At 40.3% G+C, this 22,211-nt stretch overlaps 1 protein-coding gene across 1 annotated transcript in view; it reads left to right on the forward strand.

Moving 5' to 3' along the window:
- The window catches only part of LOC104494638 (calcineurin-binding protein cabin-1-like), a gene marked incomplete at its 5' end in the record, with an annotated part of 31,622 nt that extends 9,834 nt beyond the window's left edge, over window positions 1–21,788 (forward strand). The window contains 4 exons of the mRNA XM_010137501.1: window positions 6,625–6,916; window positions 17,761–17,925; window positions 19,686–19,912; window positions 20,410–21,788. Of these exons, the coding sequence (XP_010135803.1) occupies window positions 6,625–6,916; window positions 17,761–17,925; window positions 19,686–19,912; window positions 20,410–20,553 (828 nt within the window). The remainder of the gene's footprint in view (window positions 1–6,624; window positions 6,917–17,760; window positions 17,926–19,685; window positions 19,913–20,409) is intronic.
- Between the last annotated feature and the right edge of the window lie 423 nt (window positions 21,789–22,211).

Genomic DNA, 22,211 nt, shown 5'->3' on the forward strand with positions numbered 1-22,211 from the left:
TTCCTGCTCCAGCTGCCAAACGTGGAGCTCTCCCTGCACCATTCAGTGATGAAATTCTCCCTTTCACCCTTAGCTTCACCTGCCTCTTCCAAAGCAACACATCCCTGACCCCCATCTCCCACTGCCTGGTGCCAGACTTCCAGTGCTCTCCTCGTTTCTCTTTCTAAATCTGGAGTCACACTCTTCAGCAGCTTTCACTGGCGGATCTAATTAAACATGATGCTTCATGAAGAAGCTGCCATCAGAATCAAAACAAGTAAATTTCATTGTTAACACAAAGGCACAATCAGGTTATGCAAATCAGTCTTTCAGGCTGCTGGTGGGCTACAAGTGCCACCCCTGAACTTAGGAAGTTCTGCTCCTTCTGTAATATAAAAGAGAGAGTTGTTGAAGAGAGGCTCTGGTTTAGTGCTGCTGTAATGCCCTTCTCTAGTTTCAGAACAGGTAGCAGGTCTTGTTTTCTCCTTTCGCTGCTGTTTAACTCTTTCCAGTGCTAGTGATGAGTGTGCTAGTCTTAAACTACAGCCTCGTACTGAAGACTTTTAGAGAGTCATAGATGATGGCTTACTCTATAGAGTATGCAGCTGGAACCACACAACCTCAAAAGTGCTCAGATTGACTTGGAGCATCAATCTCGTGATGTTACAATCTGTGTCTGACCTTACAGTGGCTGTGACATTTCATGTAGAACAGGAAAAATTGGTCCTCCCTGGGTGAAGCTAGAGGGCACTTCAGTGGCTTTTTCCCCCCTCTGCTGTGGAATGCAGTCAGCATTGTACTGACACGGTCTTTAGGCTTTTTTCTTCAAGGAGAAAACTTGAGAGTGACTTGTTTGAACTGCCTTGAATGTCTAGAGCATTTTCTTCTTGATTTCTCACTTTAAAAAACCCCCACAAAACAACAAACCACCAAGCTGTTCTCTCCAAGGTACAGCTAAAAGCCTTCTGTAAAGGCAGTTTCCTGGGGCTGGGAGAAGATAAGTGCAATATTAAATAATTAGAAAAATAATAATCTGTAGTTCTACCTTGTGTTTTCCCCCACCTTTTTTGTTCCACCCACATGTGCTAATTTTCATCTTTTCTTCTGCACATCAAGACATCAGAGACTCCTTACAGAAAAAGTTGTTTTTCCTGAGTTGTGTGTATGCTTTATTAATGCAGCAAAGACGACAAGAAAGAGGGGGAGGGAGGAGGTGGGGATGGGGGGAACAAAAGGATGAGCTCTTTCATGGTCTCACTCCTACCAAAGGGTGACCATTTTGTTCACTGTTGCATTTGCCAGTTGCCATGGCATCCCACTCTCACTCTATCCTGGAGGTGTATACTTGATATAATTAACAGCTCTCCTCCTTCTGTCTCCTGCAGAAAGCAATCATTAAGTGAACATGAAGGGAAGAAAAGTCACTTTTTATCTTTCACTTTGTCTATCTGATTTTCATTCTACTACCTGAACTCTCTTGGACCAATAGTGATGTTTTTGTGTATGGAAGCATTGCTGGAATATGTCTGCCTGTGTAGAACAGCACATTAAACCCTGGCGTGCGTTTATGTAATGGAGGATTTTGTCAGACTAGAGTGCAGGTCGGTCATATGTACATAAACCTTCATATTCAGTGTATAAAACTGTAGTCTTAGGAAATAAACTACAATCTTAGGAAATACAAAGATCCTCAGTATCTGGATCGTGGATATTGCTGCTAGTTCTGATGTACCTTCAGGAAAACTTTCAAATGAGATTCTTCAAATATTGATGCAGAGAGATTGAGAAAAAAATATGAATAGGCATAGTTTAATTAAAACATCATGTTGAACAGAGCTTGGAGTGGCAATTTTGTGGAATGTGGCCGTTGTATCGTTCAGCCAGTTTGCTTGGCAGCTTCCAGGCTTTGTAGTGATGCCCTGATATTCTTTTAAAAGAGGCGCACCTTTTTGTTAGGTGGATTCTGACTCCAGTCCCACTAGGGTGCTAATCTCAGAGGTGGGAATAATTTTTAAAAACCACCATAAAAATGTTATATAACAGTTGCAGTGCCAGCACCTTGCATTAGGAAACTTTTGGTGGGAAGACCGTCACTTTCGCTGTTCTATGGAACATTTGATGGCTACTGTTCCTCACAGCTCCAGAGCAGTGAGCTGTTCCAGTAGTATTGGTAAGGTTCCTAAAAACAACAATTAGTATGGTAAAAATAAACCCTTGGTCAGGTTGCCTGGTGTATGGCTTAACAGATAGACTATGAAGTAAAATTTTTCTCATGTTTTATCTTAAAGCTCAGTTTGCTCAATTTCTTTTTGGTGTTGTCTCACTCCTAAGGTGCCTCACTGGGAGACCATAGGGAGCTGTTTTTTCCACTAACATCCGTGACAAAATTCTGCATTTTTGCTGCTACTTTTTTTGATGGCAGGCTGTCCCACTGCTGGCTTTCCTGCATTTTATTTACTTTTTTTTTTTTACATCAGCTGTCAACATGGAAAGGGTTTGTCCATAGCCCTCATAAAGCTGAACAAACTTTTTGAGAAGAGTATGCTGAAATAGTCAAGGTGTTAACAAATGAGGAGACTGATTTCGTCACCTGTGTAAATCAGAAATAGCTACAGTTCACACAAACATGCCATGCTAATTCTAATTATTCTTTTATATTTCAGCTTTATAGAGACTTCGTAACAAAGAACATTTTTTGCAAGGTATTTTAAAGAGCAAATAAGCAGATATTTATGGAAGTAGTGGACTGTTTTTCTCACTGTCTGTGGCATGTCATTTCGACATTAATAAGCCTTAAATTTTTCTTCCATCCACTTTGATAATATAGAAGTCAAGACAAAAGTAGTACTGCATGCTTTTCAGTACCTCAACTTGTTTTTCAAAACCCAGAGGAGGTCCAATCTTGACTGGATGAACCTGTAATTACAATAAAAGGTAAAAAGAAGGCAGATAAGAGTTTTCATCTTATTTCAGTTATATGCAGTTGTTCTGTAAGCAGCATCCTCATCAATGTGAGAAAAAATTCCTTTCCTCTTGGTGAATAAAGCCACTTTGTAATAAAGGTGCCATACTTCAGATGCAGTGGTGGTAATAGAAACAGCACTGTGAGCTTGATTGGAGAGGGGGAGGGGGAATTTCTGTAGTTTTGACTTAGTGCCACAACAAAGTAAAAACTTAAAACAAAAAATCTCCAAATGAGAAACCACATAAAACATTGGTAAAAGATTGTCACTGCTTCTCAGTTTCCTACTGCATGTTTGTGGAAAATATTCTTTATTATGCCTTACTGCTGATATAGCAGTAGAAATAGATGAACATAAAGTGCTTCTGGCAAACCCAAGACTTCTTGTAATGAGATTTTCTGCGTTTCAGATGCAGTGCTACAAAGTCTTGTGTTTTCCTGGAGGCTGCCACCTGCAGGGTGATGGAATGTGGCCCCAGAAGTCTTTGAGTAATATAGTTAGAGACCTTGCCCTGACCTGGGTTTTGTGAGTAACATCACTTACTGATCAGAGGTGCTGGAATTCTTGCCCCTACACTAAACCCACAGTCTCTTTAAGCAAAGAGTATGTCCCTCTCCGTGGTGCTCCTCTTGGCTTTCCGCTTTACAGCTTTCGAATGGTCTTGAGATTCTGGGTCAAGTAAAGCATGAAGCAGGTTTAAGCCCCTTTTCTCAGGGCTGGGTGAGTTGCAGTATACACAGTAGCCAAAGGTGGGGTTTTTAAAATGCTTTGGCTCGTATGTTAAAGATAGCTTTATCCTTCTTTTTCTTCCACCCCACCCCCTCTTCTGAGAAGATAAAGGTGGGGTTTTTTTCCTCCTTTCAAGGTCTCCCTTTCATTGGGTTGAGAAGAACCTGTCCATTTACAGAAGCCTTAGACAACTCTTCACGAGGTCACATCTGGAAACTTCCCTTTAAAGCCATAAATATGAAAATCTTCTCTGGTTGACATTCTTTGGTATAAGGCTGCACTTGATTATGCATTAGAATTTTTAGTCATGTTTTTACTGAGACAGAAACATGGTGTTGTTTCCAGCTTTATTATTTCATGCAAATGTTGCTCTGTGAGGCTGGTTGATTCTCTGCAGAAAAAAACCAAAACTTGCCTAAACTACAACTTCATCTGGAGAAACCAATTCAAATTAAAAATGTATTTATTTTTCTTGTGCCTGATAGAGCATCTTCATTTTGAGAGAAATTAAATATTAGTTTGGTTTCCTGTATACCAATAAGGGTTGTTCCAGTCTCAATCTTTTCTATGTGCTTGGTCATCTACAACTTACGAGATGGCCTTGCTCCTTTTAATGTTTGTCAGTGCTTCTGTTGCTAGTTAACTGCACGTTGGCCTGCTGCTGGGTTTCTGTCTGGCAGCCAGTTCACAGTGGCATGCCTCAGACATATACTGGGGCGTTATCCTATACTTCAGTAGACTGGAGGATCGCATAGACAAGAACTACCTGAAGATTGAAGAAGAAGAAACTCAAAAGTGCTGCACCTGGGGCAGAATAAGCCCTGTGCAATGTAACTGGCCAGGGAGCAGCTCTGCCAGAAAAGGTTTGAAGCCCCGGACAAGAGGTTGAACGCAGGTCAGCAGTTTGTCCTTATGGCGAAGAAGTCAGAGAGAGCTGGGTTGCTTCATCCTGGAGCAGAGAAGACACATAGAGGGTGGGCATGTGGAATTGCTGTCTTCAGCAGGGAGGAAGGAACCAGCTGAGAGGCACCATTTAAAGTTGCAACAAGAGAAATTTCGATGAAGTGATAGGAAAAAAATGTGCACTGTGATGATGGTAAAGCACTAGATCAGGGGCCCGGAGAGATTGTGGAATCTCCATCCTTGGAAATATGTGGAACTGGGCTGGACACGGGCCCTCAGTAAGCTGATCTGACGTGGAAGTCAGCTCTGCTTTGAGCAGAAAGTTGGACTAGAGACCTCCAGAGGTCCCTTCCAGCGGGAATTACTACATGACGTTGTGCTTTCTCCTTCTCTCACTAATCACTTTTCTTCTGAGTACCATCCAAATATTGCTGAGCTACTTTGCAAATGTCCTCCTCCTTCTCTGGAAATAGCTGTGCATTTTTATAGAAACACAGTTTGAGATGCAGATATATTTTTAACAAATATGTACCTAACTAGTAGTACCTTCATGTATTTCTGCTGAAAAAAGTTGGATACAATACAAGCACAGAAATGTCAGCTTCTACATAATGTATTTTGTAAGTTAATGAAGTGCATGAGTGTGAAGGGTTTTCCTTCTTAAATCAGCTGAAAACATTTCCTCTAGCGATCTCACTTCTGGCTTAAGGCTTTCTTCTGTGGTTTAATTTCCCTCAGGTTTGTGTGATCCCATTTGTGCTTCTTGAGACCTTTAGTTTTGGAACCGATGCTTTAAACATTAGAAACTTACTGTTTTTGGAGGCAAAATAGACCTTGTTTAGATCAAATATGGTAATTGTTGTGAATATAGCAGCTATATTTCTTGTGTGCACATAGTCTCTGGCAGGTTTTAATCATATGCTTTTTAGAGATTGATTAATCAAGTTCAGGAACTTCAAAAATACATTCCACCAATTATTTAAAAAAAAGAAGTACTTGTGTGCTTTCCAGCTTTGAATTTTAAGTATGTATTTTCTTCAACTGAAATTTACTCCCTTCTCTCAGTGAAATTCTGCTGACGCTTCTGGCATTATAGTAAATCTTTGGTCATCTAGGACATTAAGGCCCTATTCTGTTTTACCTTTGACAGCAGAACTTGCACTGTGTCACCATGGTTAAAATGAGTTTTTTGATGGTATAGGTATGAGAGGTAGAGGTATGAGACAAGCTGTTAACCAGTAAGTTGCCATTAAATGAGGACTGTAAAGAGCATTAAATAATTGTGTTCTGTGGCCTCTCAAGCAAGAATACTTTATTTGATTGCTGATAAAAATTACAGAGAAGGTTGTGGTTTTATGGGTACTTTTGTACTCTCCTTTGGTGAATTTTGTCACCCTCCTACCTTCTCTCTGTGTGAGCCATGACACTGCATTAAGTTCTTGGCACTGACTTTGGAGAAGAGCATCTCTCTTTGTGCCACTGTGACTTCTGCAAAGGCAAGGGCATTGCTCCAAGTTGGACACCAACATTACCCAGTTCGGCAGTTATTAAAAGTTTACGATTTGGGGTTAGGCTGATCACTTACTTTGCAAGCAAATACATTTTTTTCTGCTTTCTCCATTTCTTCTCACGTCATTCACTTAGAATAATTTAATAAGCTGCAAATTCTCTTAAAGCCCTGCAGATCTGTTTGTTCAGGTTAAGGGTTCATCGACATGTTCTGAAATGAAAGAAATGTGTTTCTCTTCATAGGAGTTTGTCATTCATGCTTAATAACAGAGTTCAGGGAAGTATATTATGTTGTGAGGGATTTGTTAAATAAAGCATTATAAATGTGCATGCAAATAGATGTTCTGGTTTGATAAATAGACCATAAAGAACAGAAAAATAATCCCTAAAGGAGAAATATTTCTTTATAATAGTGATTGATTTTTATACTCACTTTAGAGAGAGTGTTTTCTGTCTACAAAAAGTAGTTGTTACTGAAGCAGGTAGCTTATGCAGAACTGCTGGTACTTCTTTTCTCACTATCTTGCCCTGTTTTATATAGTCCACGGGAGAAACACCCACAACCCCAAAGCATACAAAGGACAACAGAGAGAGCTTCTTCCCAGTAATGCCAGCCACACTGCATCCTACCCCCGTGAATCCAGATACCATGACTCCTGAAAATCTGCTGAGACTGAATGATTTGCATTCCAAATCCAAACCAGCCTCTTCCTCTTCATCATCCTCCTCTTCAGCATCTTCAGTACCTCCATCCCAGGGGTCACAAAGGGACACTGAGCATCTTCGGAGTCAAAATGCAGAGACTGCTCCCAGCATGAGTGAGCTCGCACACGGTAAGTCTCAGGGAGACAGAACGTTTTGGCGCTCTGAAATCGCTTTGCCAAGGCCATGTAGTGAGTCAGTACCTGATTCTGTCCCGTTTTCTGATCGCTAGACCACATTCAAAAGGCTGTACAAACAGTGGTTTTGTCTTGGTCCTGAACTGGGCACATCTACATAATACATATTTTAATTACTAGGCTAGATTGAAAGAGTGACCAATGTCTATGTAATTTGCATGTGAAATCATGGAATAGCAGCCTAAAAATAGTCGTATGTTTTAAATACAGAATTTAAGTCTCCAGTAGCAAAAAAAACCCAAAACATGTTTTATTTTCTTCAAAGAGGTAAGGATAAAGTTCTTCAAAATACCTTAAGTCTTTAAAAAAGTTAGAAGTGATTGCAATTGAAATAAACTGGTGGACAGCCTACATCTGACTTACAAGTGCCTGATCAACATAATTAGATGCATAGCAATCACAGCCCTGTATGTGTGCGTGGAGATGCATCACACTGAAAATTCCAAGATTCTGCGTGGTTCATAAAGGTAGTGTATCATCACTATTGCTTTTCACGTTTGAGAAAAGAAGCATCTGACAGGACTGGAATGTTGGGAATGTATTATTTATAGCCTTAGTATGGTTATATTGCAAGGCTAGAGTACAGAAAAGGACTGAAGAAACCAAACAAGTGTTAGTTATTCTATAGCATGATCACATCATTTGTTTAGGACTGTGTTACGTACTCGGTCCTATACCGTTTGTCTAGATGAAGAAAGAATTAAATGAGAACGCTGTCTGTCTTTACTGCTGTGGTGGCAGACTGGCATGTTAGCAGTAGTCAGAATCACTGCAAGGCAGTACTGATCCACTTTGGGGAATGAAGTAAGATTAGACCCACTTTCAGACTTGCGCTGGGTGCCCAAAAGAAGTGGTTGTACTTGTTTATGGGACATTGCGCACGTTAAGGTGGCAGAGCACCTGCCATGGCCTGTACTTTCTTGCAACCTTAGCAGGAACATTATCTGAAAAAGCATCTGCTGCTGCTGCTTGTGCTCACTCCATCTGTTCCCAAGCTTGGGCCCTAACGCTGCTCACAAAGTGCCATGGACAAATTCATAGGAGCCCAGATAAAGTTATGAACGAACCGTATACATAACAGGTATTGTGGGAAGTGACAGGTGAGCATACAGTGGAAACAGTGCCCCGATTTGTGAGACTTTGTGGTGCATAATATTAATTAGTATCTAGTCTGGATGTTTTGTTAATCTGGTAGTGTGACTTTGTGAAATTTTTACCTGTAATCAGCCCCTGCAGCTGAATGCACGTAATCTTCTGAATTAGTCAGCAATGAAGAGCAAATTAGGGAGATACCAGTTTTCCCAATTTGCTAATCTCCGAGTACAGGACAAAATTGGAATTTAACATCCAATATTAGCAGTTGTGTTATAAACATCTAGTTTTCCTTTTTCACAAATCCAGGGAGAGATTGTCTTGGGAGGGAAAGAAAGAAAAGGGGAGTGATAAGGATGGGATGGCTTAGTGTGTAAACCGTGCTTGTTATTGTCCTTCGGAAGCTGAAGAATGGAGTTACGTGGTGTCATCAGAGATCTTGGCAGGCTTGTTCAACAGGGAGTAATTCGGGTTTGTGCCTAGACAACAGGAGAGAAAAAAAATGAATTCTCTGTGAAGTTGCTGTACACTTACTAAGGAGACTGGTAAGAATGACAATGCAGAGAAGAACTCGCACATGCTTTTGGTTTCCAAACAAAATTCACTAGCATTTCTGAGGTGCTTTCCATTCTGCAATTTCCCAGGTGACATTGTAGTGACCAGGATGTTTATATTAAGGTTTTGACTTCCTAGGCTTTGTTAGGGTTGTAATGTTACGTATTGTTCTTTCTTCTTTCATGCTTTCTATACATCATCTTGGTTGAGGGAGATGGAAAGGTTAGCTGCCAGAATTACACCCCCGAAACTGTGTCTGACGATCAAGAGGCTCTCCCCACAGAGCTCTCATTCCAGTGCTGAATCCAAGCATTGTAACTGGCTTTCTGGCTCTCAGGCCTACCTGACAGGTCATTTTTCTAGCTGAAAAAGACACCAATTACCTCTATATTCATCTCCTCTAAAAAGAATTATTTATAGTTCTGTTACAACCTGTTTCATCTGCCTTCCATTAGCTCTGTTCCTGTAAAAACTACTCCCTTTTTTTAGAGTAATCCGTTTTCATCTTTCTTCTCCCTTGTCACCTCCTCCTGTATCTCTTTGTTCATGTGAAAGTATTCCACATCAGAGGGTGTTAGCTGCTATCGTTTTCTGTGACTTCACCCAGAAAGAGGAATGGCTTTCCAAGCAATGTTGATGCTGTGCCGCTCATTTCTTAAGTAAATATTCTAGTGAGGTTTTGTCTAGAACATGGACTAACTGTTACAGAATATAGTGTAATGAAGTCCAGCAGCGAAGTGGTTGTTTCAGTCCAAGAGCTTTCTACGTAACTTTCACACCTGAATTTTGATACCAAGCGAATGTTTTTATACTTGGAATTATTTAAAGTTATGTGTTTTACTTACAGCAGCTATTTAGCAAATTGGAATATAAAATCAGAGTAGAAGAGTAATGCTTCTCCCCACTCACCTCCCCATTAAATGTTTGTCCCTTTAAGGCCTAAACATTTCAATATAAAAACACAGTCATGATATAGCTGTCCATACTTAAAGGAGTTTCAGAGCTAAGGGGGACAATTCTCTCCATATTGTGCAAGTTTCAGTCCATAAGCCGTGTGAATATCCTGCTATAATTATCTAGGTACAACAGGGCAAGAGAGGTGTGAATGTATTTCAACCTGTAGAACTTTTAGACCTTCAGAAGTACAAGGAATAAGTGTAAGTCAAGACAGTTGCATGGAAAGGTAAGTAGCACTGTTGAAACAGTGAGAGATGAAGTTGCTTAAGTGTATGTGGACAGCAGCAGACTCCCTAAAAGACAGATGTTTGAAATAAAGAGGGCTTTGAAGTGGTAAGTTGTAAGAGTTCTGTAGTGATGTAATATGGCAGTGCATCCTGCACGCTTTTAACTGGGCATCAGAGTCATAAGAGTACTTCTAGGTGTAAAGAGCATCGTTTCCCAGAAGGCTGTGGGTTAGTTTATTTTAACAACTGATACATAACGTTAGATTGATACCGAGTTCTTAGAAGACCAAGGCCATTTATGTAATGGAGAGGGAAGTACTGCAAAGAACGTCAACTCTGTAATTTTGCGTTGACAGCCTCTGTCTTCGTATTAAAGCAGTGCACAGCACAGGGGTTCACCGTGGTTCCTCACGGTTTCTACATATCCAGATGTCAGTGGATATCACAATCCCTGTTTCCGTCCGAGTGCAATAATGGAGATTGTAGGTTGTCATCTTTAGTTGAGTAGCCCCATACGGATCTCTGTGTCTTCTGAATTTGCTTGTCATAAACTTCTAAAGACAAATCATAGATTTTAAGAGCCTGTAATTCAGCGTAGTGAAAACTTCCTGCTTATGCAAAATGCCCAAAGTATTTGGCCTTGTTGGCCATGCTGTGTTTTAACTATGGATTTTAATTCAAACTTCCGGGTACTTTTTGTACAACTGGAAGTAGGATCATTGTGCTTTAGAGCACAGTCATTCAGATGGTGCAAAAAAAGCTGAAACACAGAAAGGTTAAGCTGGCCAAGGACCTGTGGCCTCATCTGAGCCGCATTATTGTTGCTGTTAGCTGACATGAGGGTTCTCTCTGAAATGCACGTGTTCTTCTGCTGTTTTCCTGTGTCACTTTTATGCACTTTCATTACTTTCTCTGTCATTTCCCATGTTGACTTATCCTGGTTTTCAGCAGCTGTCTTCCTCAGTTCCCAAGGCTGAATTCCTCCAGGCTGTAAAAACTCTCCTCTGAGTACTCGTAACCCCACGCCTCTTGTTCGATCTTAGGGTGAAGCTCCAATCCACCTCTTAGTGGCTGCAGAGTCAGCAGTAGACATCAACCCAGCTGCCTTCCCCCTCTGCTTTTGCTCTCTGATCTCTTGCTGCTTCAGCCTCCTTAGCATTGGTATTCTTGCCTCCCCTTGTCTGATCCTTGCTTTTCATGACCCTTTTTATTTTTCACAATGGGTGCACTCTGAGAACAGCTTCACTGCTGAATGTCAGCAGGGGGTTTCCTCTTCGTTGAATGACTTCTGAATTCCTTTTTGCCCAGTGCTCAGACAGTCCCAGTCAGTCCTGTGTCTTTTCCCTTTGGCAGCATGCTGATAGGCTTTGCTATTGCAACAAACACATCCCAGAAGAGTTTTTTAGTTCTCTTAATGTCTGTTTCCGATCTGTACCCTTCATATTTCTCTAAGTTGTAATTATCCAAGACAATGTTAAGCAGAAAATCATTTGAAATTGGAACTGGTTTGTTGTTATATACGCATATCAGATCAGTAAGAACACATAGGACAGGAGTCACAGCTTCCCAGTGGTGGCCGGTGAGGCGATGGTATGTAGCCAGCCGTTTAGCACAGCCTGTAGCAGTCCAGGGAGTCACCAGCCTGTCAGTATTTTACACCCATGGAACACATTTTCTGGAGACTTTGTAAAAGATGAAGGCAGTGATGCTGTGTCGTTACAGTATGTTTTGGTTTCACTAGTTTTAGATTCTGCCAAATGTACACATACTCCTGCACAAATGGAGACTGAAGAGAGATCTAGTTGTCATACCTGTGCAGTAGGTTTACGTTATGTGTAAAGTTCTCAGAGTTTGTGGGCTGTCATTATATTCTTTCACAAGATTTTTTCTAGCAGCTGCTTTTGCTAATTTACATGTGCTTAGCTGCTTGTCAGGCCGAAGGGGTGAAGGATGACAGAGAAGGAAGGAAAGGTCTTACGGCTTTCGTTAGATAACTAGGACATAAAATTCAGCAGCAATAGACTGCAAGTGACTACGTGTTACTATCCACAGGTGCTGCTGTGTGGTGCTGTCCAAATGATGGGTACTTGCTGAGTCAGATATTAAAAGACAAATCTCAGCTGTATTTTTATAATGCCATTTGAAAATTCACGTAGCTGAATATCAAAACTGTTGTCTTGATTTTTTTAAAGTTTTGGGTGGCTTTAAAACGAGAAAATTAGGATTAAACTTTAGGGTTCTTTACCAAGATGCATACCAGCTTTCTGCACCTCTAGGAAACTTTGTAGTGGCAGGAAATGGTTTTGGACACAGGAACTCCACTGTCTCTGCTGATAAACTGCCCCCAGTGTGGCTGCTACAGAGACCTGGCAGCTTGGGAATTAGTATGGGCCAGGGACTACTTCCAGGAAGCACTTGCAGAGCAGTCACCTGTTTCCAGTTTTAATCTCATTAATGTTCTGTGACAGCTGTCCTTGGCATCAGGAAGCATTTTGGGCTATGTCTCACGTGATGATACAGTAGACTCTGTGTTCAGGACCCTAGCAATAAATATAGCAGTATGCCATGCTATTACAGGGTGAACTTCTGTTCACCAGACTGCTTGAATGTCTTTGATTTCAGGGGGCAGTAGAACTTGTGTTCTGCAGCTTTTCGCCTCCAAACTTACCCTGACAATTTTTAACACATGGCTTTGTGTGTCAGCTTTGAATGTGATTCCTGAATTTGGCATTTCAAATCAAATACTTATTTCTACATCTATGACTTGGTAGCATTTTTTAGAAATATATTTCATGGCAGGGTATTTGGAATGAGTTTGTCTTACTGCCTGCAGTGGTGTAGATACAGTTAGAGGGCTGATGCCCCCATTGTTTTTGTAGTTCAGCATTTTTAATGAAACCGTGCAGCTGAACCAACCTGTGTTTCAGGGCAGTCTTTCTATTGACTCAGTAGCGCAGGGTATGAGGAAACTCTGAGCTCCTTCAAGTTCAAGCTTTCCATGGCCTTTGCAACTGCTGTATAGGGAAAAAAGCTGTATGAATTCCCAGCACACTGGACGGCAAGGCAGATGGAATACAGAAAATTGTTTTCACATTTGCACTGTTCTTTGGAAATGTGGTAAGGTATTTACTCCACTGTGTCAGTGAGCAAAGGATCAAATGCATTTCCATCACCATGAAAAAGAATAATAATATCTACCTCGTATGGTAAATGAGCAACAGTCCATTCTGTGAAAAATGGCATGTGCTGTGGGTGGCCATTAAAATCCAAAGTTACTTCCTGGTGTCTGCAGGCTCTCAGAATTCAATCCTTACTCTTTTGAAGTGGCTGGAAGGCAGGTAGCACAGATTTGCTTTTCTGTCTTGACATGCAGAACTGCTGGGGAAGGTGTTTTGCAGAGGGATGAAGGCAAGTGGTGCAAGTGCTTTATTAAGAGCCTGAAGCTGTTGTCCGTTCATTTCTCTGAGCATTTGCTTTTGAAATCATGTTATATTCTATGCTGGAGTTCAAAGCTCAGCTCCTTCCTTTTTCCTGTAATAAAATGATGTTTTGTGCATGCACTGTACGTTGCTTGTATCCTTTAACGTATCTGCACTATAGTAGTCCAAACTGCTTCGATCAGAAACTGGAAAACATTTTTCTCCAGATGCTAGTCACATTTTCTGGGCTTGTCTTTCAGTTGACATGTAATTGGTTTAGTGCATGACTAAAGGATGTTTTTGAAAACCCACATAAAATGTTTTATAACTCTGTACCGTTAATGTCTCTTATATCTGACAGCATAACAAAATCAAATAGTTAGGTGTGTGGTGCAGTGCAGAGAGACCAGAACAGTGCTGGTTACACTACTGCTGCTTTTAAACTTTCTCCACATCTGCAAATTGCCAAGTGAATATTTTTGACAGTGTTATCTTTCATTGTGTGCACATCAGAACAGCAAAGTAAATTGTCTCAGTATAAAAACGGTTGCAGAAGTTGTATAATCTATATGTTTATAATGTGTGGATGTATGTATATAATGTATTCTCTGTATAAAGAGAGACTGAGACAGAGAATATTAACTGTGATGAAGTCATGAACCCAGGCGCCCGCTATAGGCATCTGCAAACACTGGTTACCCTGGCAACAAGTGGAAAGAGGTTGGAGAGGAAAGCTAGAGTAGGTTGTTGCATTGAATTGTTTTCAGCTTGTTTCTTCCTCACTAAAGCAGGGAGATGTTGAAAGGTATGATGTCCCTCTTTCTATGTGTGTACTATTTTATATGTGTTTAGACAGTTGTTGGGAAAGGGAAGGCTTAAAAAAATACTTGTAATTCAGGTTGTTTGGTGATTAACTTTTCAACATAACTAACAATATGCATTGCAGATCTGTGGGGGTTTTTCTATGTGCTTAATTTTTGTGTGTTGTATCATAAGGTGAGAGTGCTAAATGGGTCTCCAGAGTACAGCATCTGTCCCGTCTTCAGCCTGGAGACAAGTGACTATTGCGTATTACATCTTCAGAGACGGATTTAATTTTAAACTGGATTCATACAGCTAATGTTTGAAAACCTGCCAGCACAGTACAAGTAGTGTATTTTGGTGTTATCAAAAGATTTGTTAACTGATATTAAATCTGAGCTTCTGAATACCTTCAGAATGTGCTGTACTTATATTCTTGTACTCTTGCACTTGTGCAGAATATTGTTGCTCATGAGTTAGTGGAGTCTTTACCTCCCTGGGGAAAGTTTTTATTAGAAAAACTAGGACGTTACGTTCAGGGCTATAACAGCATCTTCCACAAGACTAATATGAAGGTATTTTCTTCAGAAATGTGTTTTAGACAAATAATAGGAGATTCAACAGAGTATTTCTTCTTGATTATCCTTCTCTCTTTTGCCCTTTTCATCTGTGAAGAAGAAAGATATAATAAATTTCTGTGCACTATATCAAAGTATAAATAGGTTAAATGATTATATATACATCTCCAATTCCTGTCATTTTCAGAATTTTATGTTTTTTCATTAAATTTATTTTTAACAGAAATTATGCCACTCAAATGACTGTTACAAAAACCAAACGAACAAATTGCACAGTCCTAAAAGAATGAAGTGTGTGACCCAGTCAGGGAATAGAATTCAGTCACTTTGTAATTAATACCTCCAACAGCAAGGGATTGATTAACAGGCAGTAGTTCTTGATTTCTCATGTACTGAAAGATGCAGCCTAACAGAATATTAACAAGTGTTGTTTCCCAAAGTGCAGTGATAGAAATACACACTTAGTGTGCCAGACTCCTGCCCTTTCATTTCCGTTCACTTCTACATGAAAAAGGGCTGGCATACTTTTATTAAAATTAAATCTAATTTTGCTACTCTGTAAAACTGGATCTTCAGAACTTAAATATGACATGGAAGATGAAGATGCATATGAGTTTGCTGATTGCTTGTGGAAGAGCATAGACTGATATCAGTCTTGTAGCATTTTCCTTTACTTAAAAGAGCTTTTGTCAGGGGAGCGTAATTTAGTTAAAATAAAGCACATCAAATCATCTTGAGCAATAATATATCTTATAATTAAACAAAGATTATAATCAGTGTAAGAGGTAGAGTTTTTTCATTAAATAGTAATGCAAATCAGAGCTCTTAACTCTGGCTGGTGAACTAAGACCCTGATAAAATTTTGCAGTTGAGTACATACAGAACTGCTCTCAGCAGTGTAGATGAGGCTGTGGAATTTGCAGTTTATTTGTATGTAGTACTATATCCATTAAATGAATTGCTGTTCTGTGTTCTTGGCTAATAAGTGGATAAGAAAGATTCTGTCAGTACTTACCCTAGATACTTAAGACTGTAATTGTGGAGTGTTGGAATGAATTAAAAAGGAGTTGACTTCTGTGTTGTCTTGTAGGGTAATCTGGAGTAATCATTTTTGTCTTGCTTTTCTTCAAATGTGAATGTTTATTCCTATCTTCTGATCAAGTGTCTTGTAGCCATTTCAGTGTGGGAGTCTTCTGGGTTTAGACTGCAGCTTATTGTCAGGCGCTAACAGTGTAATGGGATATGTGTATACTGGCTTCAGGCCATGTTGGGGCTGATCCTTCTTTCTGCAGTGTCTTGTACTTTTTCAGCATGTGGTTAAATCATCCATGTATCTGGTTATACAGGGCAGGCAAATACAGAAAATGATCCGTCTGCTGTCGTCTGCTTCTTAAAGAGGGAAACAATTGTGATTTTCCTAGTCAAGATTCACGTAGTTAACTTCTCGCTTCCTTCTATGTTGTTTTTAAGCTCCTCTGGTCTGTTAATACAATACGTGTATAGATGAAACAATCATTTTCCTTCCATTTGAAGCAATGCTCTGTTTTGAAGTATCCACAGAGAAATGTGCAAAAGAGTGCTGAGAACGAGAGCTACATTCTGCTGCATTAGAACTTTCCATTTTGTGCTTGATAGTGAGTGGAACATCACAGACCAGAAGCTGCCTGTGATTTGTGCTGTAGTGTGTCACCTTCCTTTTCGGGAACTATTGGAGAATTCTCTGCAAGCAAACTCATTTATCCTAAGGCTTATATTGGCTATCAGCTACAAGTTTAGATGGTGGGTTCTGTTCTTTACCAGTGAAAATTAGTGGGTGAGAGAACTTACAGCCTGCTTTGGTAAGCCCTTTTTTGTACAAATTATTCAAGAACCCTAGAAAATCCAATTGATTAAAAAAGTTGCGTCTTTCAAACTGCATTGATCTGACTTTGACCAAGCTGTTAAGCTATAATGTTGTCTTAAGCATTTTCTGCAAGGGGAACTCTCATACGGGAGGGTATTACCATGGTAAATTCCAAGGTCTTTTATACATTGAAGATGACAGAAGTGTTTTTAACACTTGAGGTTGTGGGAGTATTTTTCCAATGAAGACAAGTTGAAATATCCATTCCTTAAGTTATCACACTGTCAAAATCCTAAATTAATTTAGAGCATGGACATACAAAGAATTTTAGAGCAAGTTAGACTGTGGATATACATTGCATCTGCTGGTCTGTGGCAGCTGCCTGTGCATACCTTAGCCTCTGTGATGCAAGGTGATTCAAATTAGATTAGACAGCGCTCTGGTTTTGAAGGATATCTTCTTTTTTATCAGAGTACAAGAGCTTGTTTATGTGTCCGTGGCCTTGAAAGGCTTGAGCTGTTTCAGTCTGCCCTTCACAGAAAGGGCACCAGTAGCTCTCAGTGAAAATTACTCCTGTTAGTACAATATGCAGCTCAGTGAGTAAGAAAACTGGTTTAACCCTGCACTGATGTAGAAGCAAATACAGCTGGTACATAATAAAAAGATTGTACAGACATGTATGTGGATTCTGAATTATAAGCATCCCAAGTTCTGGAATAGCAAAAGGTGGGAATTTTAGATTAATGTGGACATATTGGTGGAAAGTGGGCATTTAGCGTATCTTGATACTGGTTTCATAAAAACCGGATTTGGCCCTGCTACTGGATGGTCACAGTAATTAATCTTACTTACCAGTAAACTGCATTTCTGTGTAGCGTGTGCCTGCGGTTGCTGATCAGAGAGGGACCAACTGATCACAGCTGGGTTGTCCCTAAAGGTGGTAGATTTTGCTCTGCATGTGTGGCATGGGTTTCAACCCTCAGGTCTCCAAAGGAAAACGGTCATGTGGTTTTCTTGCAGATACGCAAAGCTAACAAAGTCATGACCAGGAATGTTTTCTTTTGCTTTTTTTAATGGAGTTTACTTTTTTTCTTAATAGTTGGAATTGATGGCACCAAGTATGAAAAAGTTGGTATTGCCATCTTAACGTTGCCAGTATTTAAATTCACTCAGTCATGTTAAAATTTAGAAATAGAGAAAGGATTAAAGAAAAAAATTCTGCTAGTTGGTTAGACAACAAAATGATTGAGGTTTAGGAGAGAGATCGGGATGTCTCTTAATCTGTGAATTGTATTCCCTACTAAAGAGGAAGAAGAACTTGAAGTGCCTTTGGAGGGGCTTGGATTTCAGCAACAGGAGTCGCGGCTCTGTCAGCAGATGAAGATGGCCACTGTTGCCCCATCGCCAGAGCCTGTGTGCTGGCAAGTGGAATCCGTGACCAGCACAAATTCAGGACATGTATGTACCCAAGGTAGGAGCTTTCTGTGCTTCAAAGAATTCTGGAAATGGATGGTCAGTCTGTAGGGATTGATTGGTTGGATAGTTGTGGTTCATATTCCTCAGTTTCTCTGCCTGCCTTCCAGTCAAGTATTCCAGAGCTCAGAGGCATTCCTGGCTATGTCCCAGCTTCCTGGGAAAGTGCCTTGTCATCCCTTAATGTTTATTCTTCTTGGTGCATAACTAACATGCTAAATACCATGGCAGCAAAGCCAAACAAAAAACCTCCTGGTACCAGGCCATCATACTATATAGTTTGTCCATCCTTTAAAGTAGAATTTTTCTTTTCGTTGAAATCTTTTGCAGGGCAATATGACGACACTTTGGATTACACTTTTGGAATATCTAGCAGAAGGAAATAATTTTTCACAAAGTCTGACTCACTCAGTCTCAGTAAACATAAAACCCAACATTATGGTTGTTAATGCTTTCTATCCCTCCTCTGTCACCTTCCCAAGAGAAGCAGGAGTTGGTGTTTTAATTGAAAAAAATGTAAAACTTGGTATTTCAGGCAGGCGTAATCTAGGTATTCATGTTTGGGGTATCTCATTTTCCCTTATTTGTGAGAGGCAGACTGCTGTGTCTGATTACTGCAGAGCAGAGTGCCAGAAAGGTTGAAGTGATCAGCTGCCCATGGGGATGGGTCGCTGCCCTTGATGGAAATCCATGCCTCATCTTTTGTGGCAGCTCTTATGTTCTCGTGTACAGCTGAGAACATACAATTCAATTTTATAGCCCTTAGTTCTACTGCTGTTTGTTTTTCATGGTAGCATCAGGAAGCTGGCGTTTCACTTAGCTGCGTTTAAGTGGCCATGTCAGTTCCAGAAATCTGCAAAAGATGCACTTGGCAAGACTGAATCTGAAAAAAGTATATGAACACCTGTCATTATTATCAGTTTGAGATAGACTGTGGTGTTTTCATTTATGTCACTTCCAAAAAAATAGTTTTGACTCCATATGGAGCAGCATTATTAGTAAGAAATCAAGAGATCTCTGTTAACATTCTCAGTTTCTAACATGAAAGCATCGTTTCTTTTGTATATATTATTTTGTAACGTGATAGTGCCTAGGGCAGGACCGGATCCCTCTTGGTGAAATGAGCCCAGTTTGAGCATGTTTGTAAAGACCACAAGCTGAGACACTTGGGAGGTATGTGGAAATGATGCTAACTAGTGTGGGAGACAGTAGTATGAGCATACCAAGGAGGTTTTTATGGCAGGATTTGAAGAGAGTAATGAGGATATTTTGATGAGTGGTAGCATATATTTTTCTTAAATTGTTGAGTTGTTGTCTCAATAACTAAAGAGGCACCAGTGCAGGGGAGGAAATTAAGACTCGTAAGTGAAAATATGTGGCTTTACTTGTGCGTTACAGAACGGAGAGGCAGTCAGGGAATGCAAAGAGAAGGTGATTGCATCTGAAACAACGAATGGGAAAATGGTGTCTGTAGTAGCCTACAAGTAGATGTATATGGGTCAGTGCTACACTGCCACTTGTCATGCTTGTTCGGCTTGAGTTTCTCCTGTCTAGTAAGATTTTTAAAAAATTATTACTGGTTTCCAGTTGTAACTATAGAATCTTGAAGCACTTTCTGTTTCTGAGTCTTAATTAAATTGTGGCTTGAAGAAAGGCCTTTTGAGCCTGCCATATGTCTGACAGTGAACTGTTCCCTCTTTGACATCTGAAATCCTAAATAGCTTCCTAACATGTTTTTTCTTATTATTTTCTGCTTAGCCTCCAGTTCCAAGCCTGAACTCAGTTCCAGTTCACAGACTTTGGGAAGTCAGCAGAACAAGACAGATGGCACCCGAGTAAAAACTCGCGTTCTGCCCAACATGCCAAAGCTTTTCATACCTTCATCTGTCACCAAATTTCCACCTGAGATCACTGTCACTCCACCCACTCCCACCCTCCTTTCTCCAAAGGGCAGTATTTCAGAAGAAACCAAGCAAAAATTAAAGGTAATAAAAGGGAAACAGTAACTTCTTAGATTATTGTTTTTATTTTATTTCTCCCCTCAATAAAATACTTGTACGAAAGGAACAACAGTTCCCATCCCCGGTTCAGAACCAGAGCCAGGATAAGCAGTGAAAAATGACATTAGCTCTTACCAGCAGGAGCCAGTTTTTAAAGGCTGGTAAAACATTGGCCGTGGGTGAAATCATGGCTGTCCTAGTCCTTACCCCTTTTCTGAGGGAATTAGAAAATTGGGAAAATCGGTGAGGGAGCTAGTGTGACCATAGCAAATCTGAGGTTACTGGCAGCTACCGGAATATTAGCTGTGGGGAAGCCCACTGGTAAATGTGATGTTGTTTCACCTTAGGATGCCGTGTCTTTTATAGAAGTAAGAGAGCTATTGAATGTGAAGCAGTAAGAACCAGTTGGCTTTTATCCCTGTGATCATGGGTTTATCCTGACTATTCAGCAATATATTCTCTCTCTCTCTTTTTGGGATCAGTCTGCTATTTTGTCTGCTCAGTCTGCAGCGAATGTAAAGAAGGAGAGCCTTTGTCAGCCAGCTTTGGAAATCTTAGAGACCTCAAGCCAGGAGTCCTCACTGGAAAGTGATACTGATGAAGATGATGACTACATGGACATATGAATGAATTCTGGCCATCATCAACACCAACATATAACCATTCTTCTTATTGCCAGCATCTCTGGCAGTTGAAACATCTTCGTTGGCATTGCTCTCCATTTAATTGGCATCATTGTGTTCTTCACTTTCATTACCTTTGTTATCACCACTACCACATGTATTGCCTTCAAAATCTTTGCTGTTCTCCCCATCACGGTGCTTGATGGAAAGAATGATGCTTTCTTTACCAGGCAGTTAATTAACATGGACCACACTGACACCTTTAACTTCTGTAAACACAAGGATGTTTTGAGCTGCAGTTTGTATCTCTCTACTGTCCTCCTGTTTCAAACCAGAGCCTTGGAATTCACTCCAGTAGTTCTTCTTCCTTTTAGCTGTCTTTTTGCATTTTCCCCACTAGTTAAGTTTTCCTCCCAGTAATTCAGCAACCTAATGTCTTTCTAGCCATGCCATGATTAGTCCAACAGCTCCTTTTAAAGTGAATCGAGTAGGAAAAAAACGCTGAGCTGGTGGAGGTTTTAATTGCATCAAGAAAATCAGTGACTGTTGTGGAGTGAGAAGGGTGAGCCAAAAGTCTGTCAGCTCCTTGGCACTGCTGGGTGCTTTGTTGGAATTTGACTCCGTGACAATAGGCAAAGAACCAACTTTTCCAGGCAGACAGGGAGGTTGGCCTCCTGTTTGTGCTCATTTTACACCAACGTAAGAGGTCCAGCAAAAATTACCTACCTGAATGTTGGCTTAAAGAACTGATCTTTCCGGAATTGTCTTACAGTCCATTCTCTTCTAATGCCTTGGACAAGCATTATGAATTGGGGGCTAGATGATATTTTTATGGTGGTATTGAAAATCTTGGAAGATTTCAATACCATTTCAGTAATGTCTGTTTTTTACAGAATGACATGAAAAGGTGTTTTTTATCTACCTTCAGAGGGACTGCTCACAATTATTTATATGAGAAAATAATGGTAACAAAGATCCTTTTTTTTCTACAGAACGTTGACTTTGTAACATAATGAATGCAAACCATGCAAAAAACTAATGCATCACACTATATATACACACGCGTACGCCAACACACATATATACATGTGTATATACATATATATGTATGTATGTATATGAAAAAAGATGCATACAGCTTGCAATGTCGGATTTCTTCGTGTTTTGGGGAGATGGTTTTCTGTAAAATGCAGAGCTTTGTATAAACTTCTGGGGTTTTTTCTAATAAAGTTGAAATGAACTGTTGTCTCGGTTCATCTGAGAGGGCAAGGTACCATGGTTCCGGAAAAGTACTGCTCCTCCCTTCCTTTTATTTCTCAGGTAAGAAGGCAGTGGAGGAAGAGGGATGAGGGGAGGCCTCTTCCTTTTCCTGGAGACTGCCAGAGCTCTGGGGACACGTTTCTTCTTGTGTGACCCAGAACCCGGCTCAGCCAGTGCTGCCAATACTGCCTGCAGTGGGTTCGCTTCCCTGTTGACAAAAGATCTGAATTCTTTTCACCTACCTGAGTATCTTTGAATGCTGATGAACACTGTAAGAAGGAAGACAGCACATGCGGAACACATAAAATACCTGGCTGTACGCAGTGTTTAATCCACTATTAGAGTGTTCACTCTCATTTGCTAAGAATGGTAAATGGACCATGGACAAAAAGAAGCAGCAT

The sequence above is a fragment of the Buceros rhinoceros genome, unplaced genomic scaffold (genome assembly GCF_000710305.1).
Source record: "Buceros rhinoceros silvestris isolate BGI_N320 unplaced genomic scaffold, ASM71030v1 scaffold5746, whole genome shotgun sequence".
NCBI classification, from domain to species: Eukaryota; Metazoa; Chordata; class Aves; order Bucerotiformes; family Bucerotidae; genus Buceros; species Buceros rhinoceros.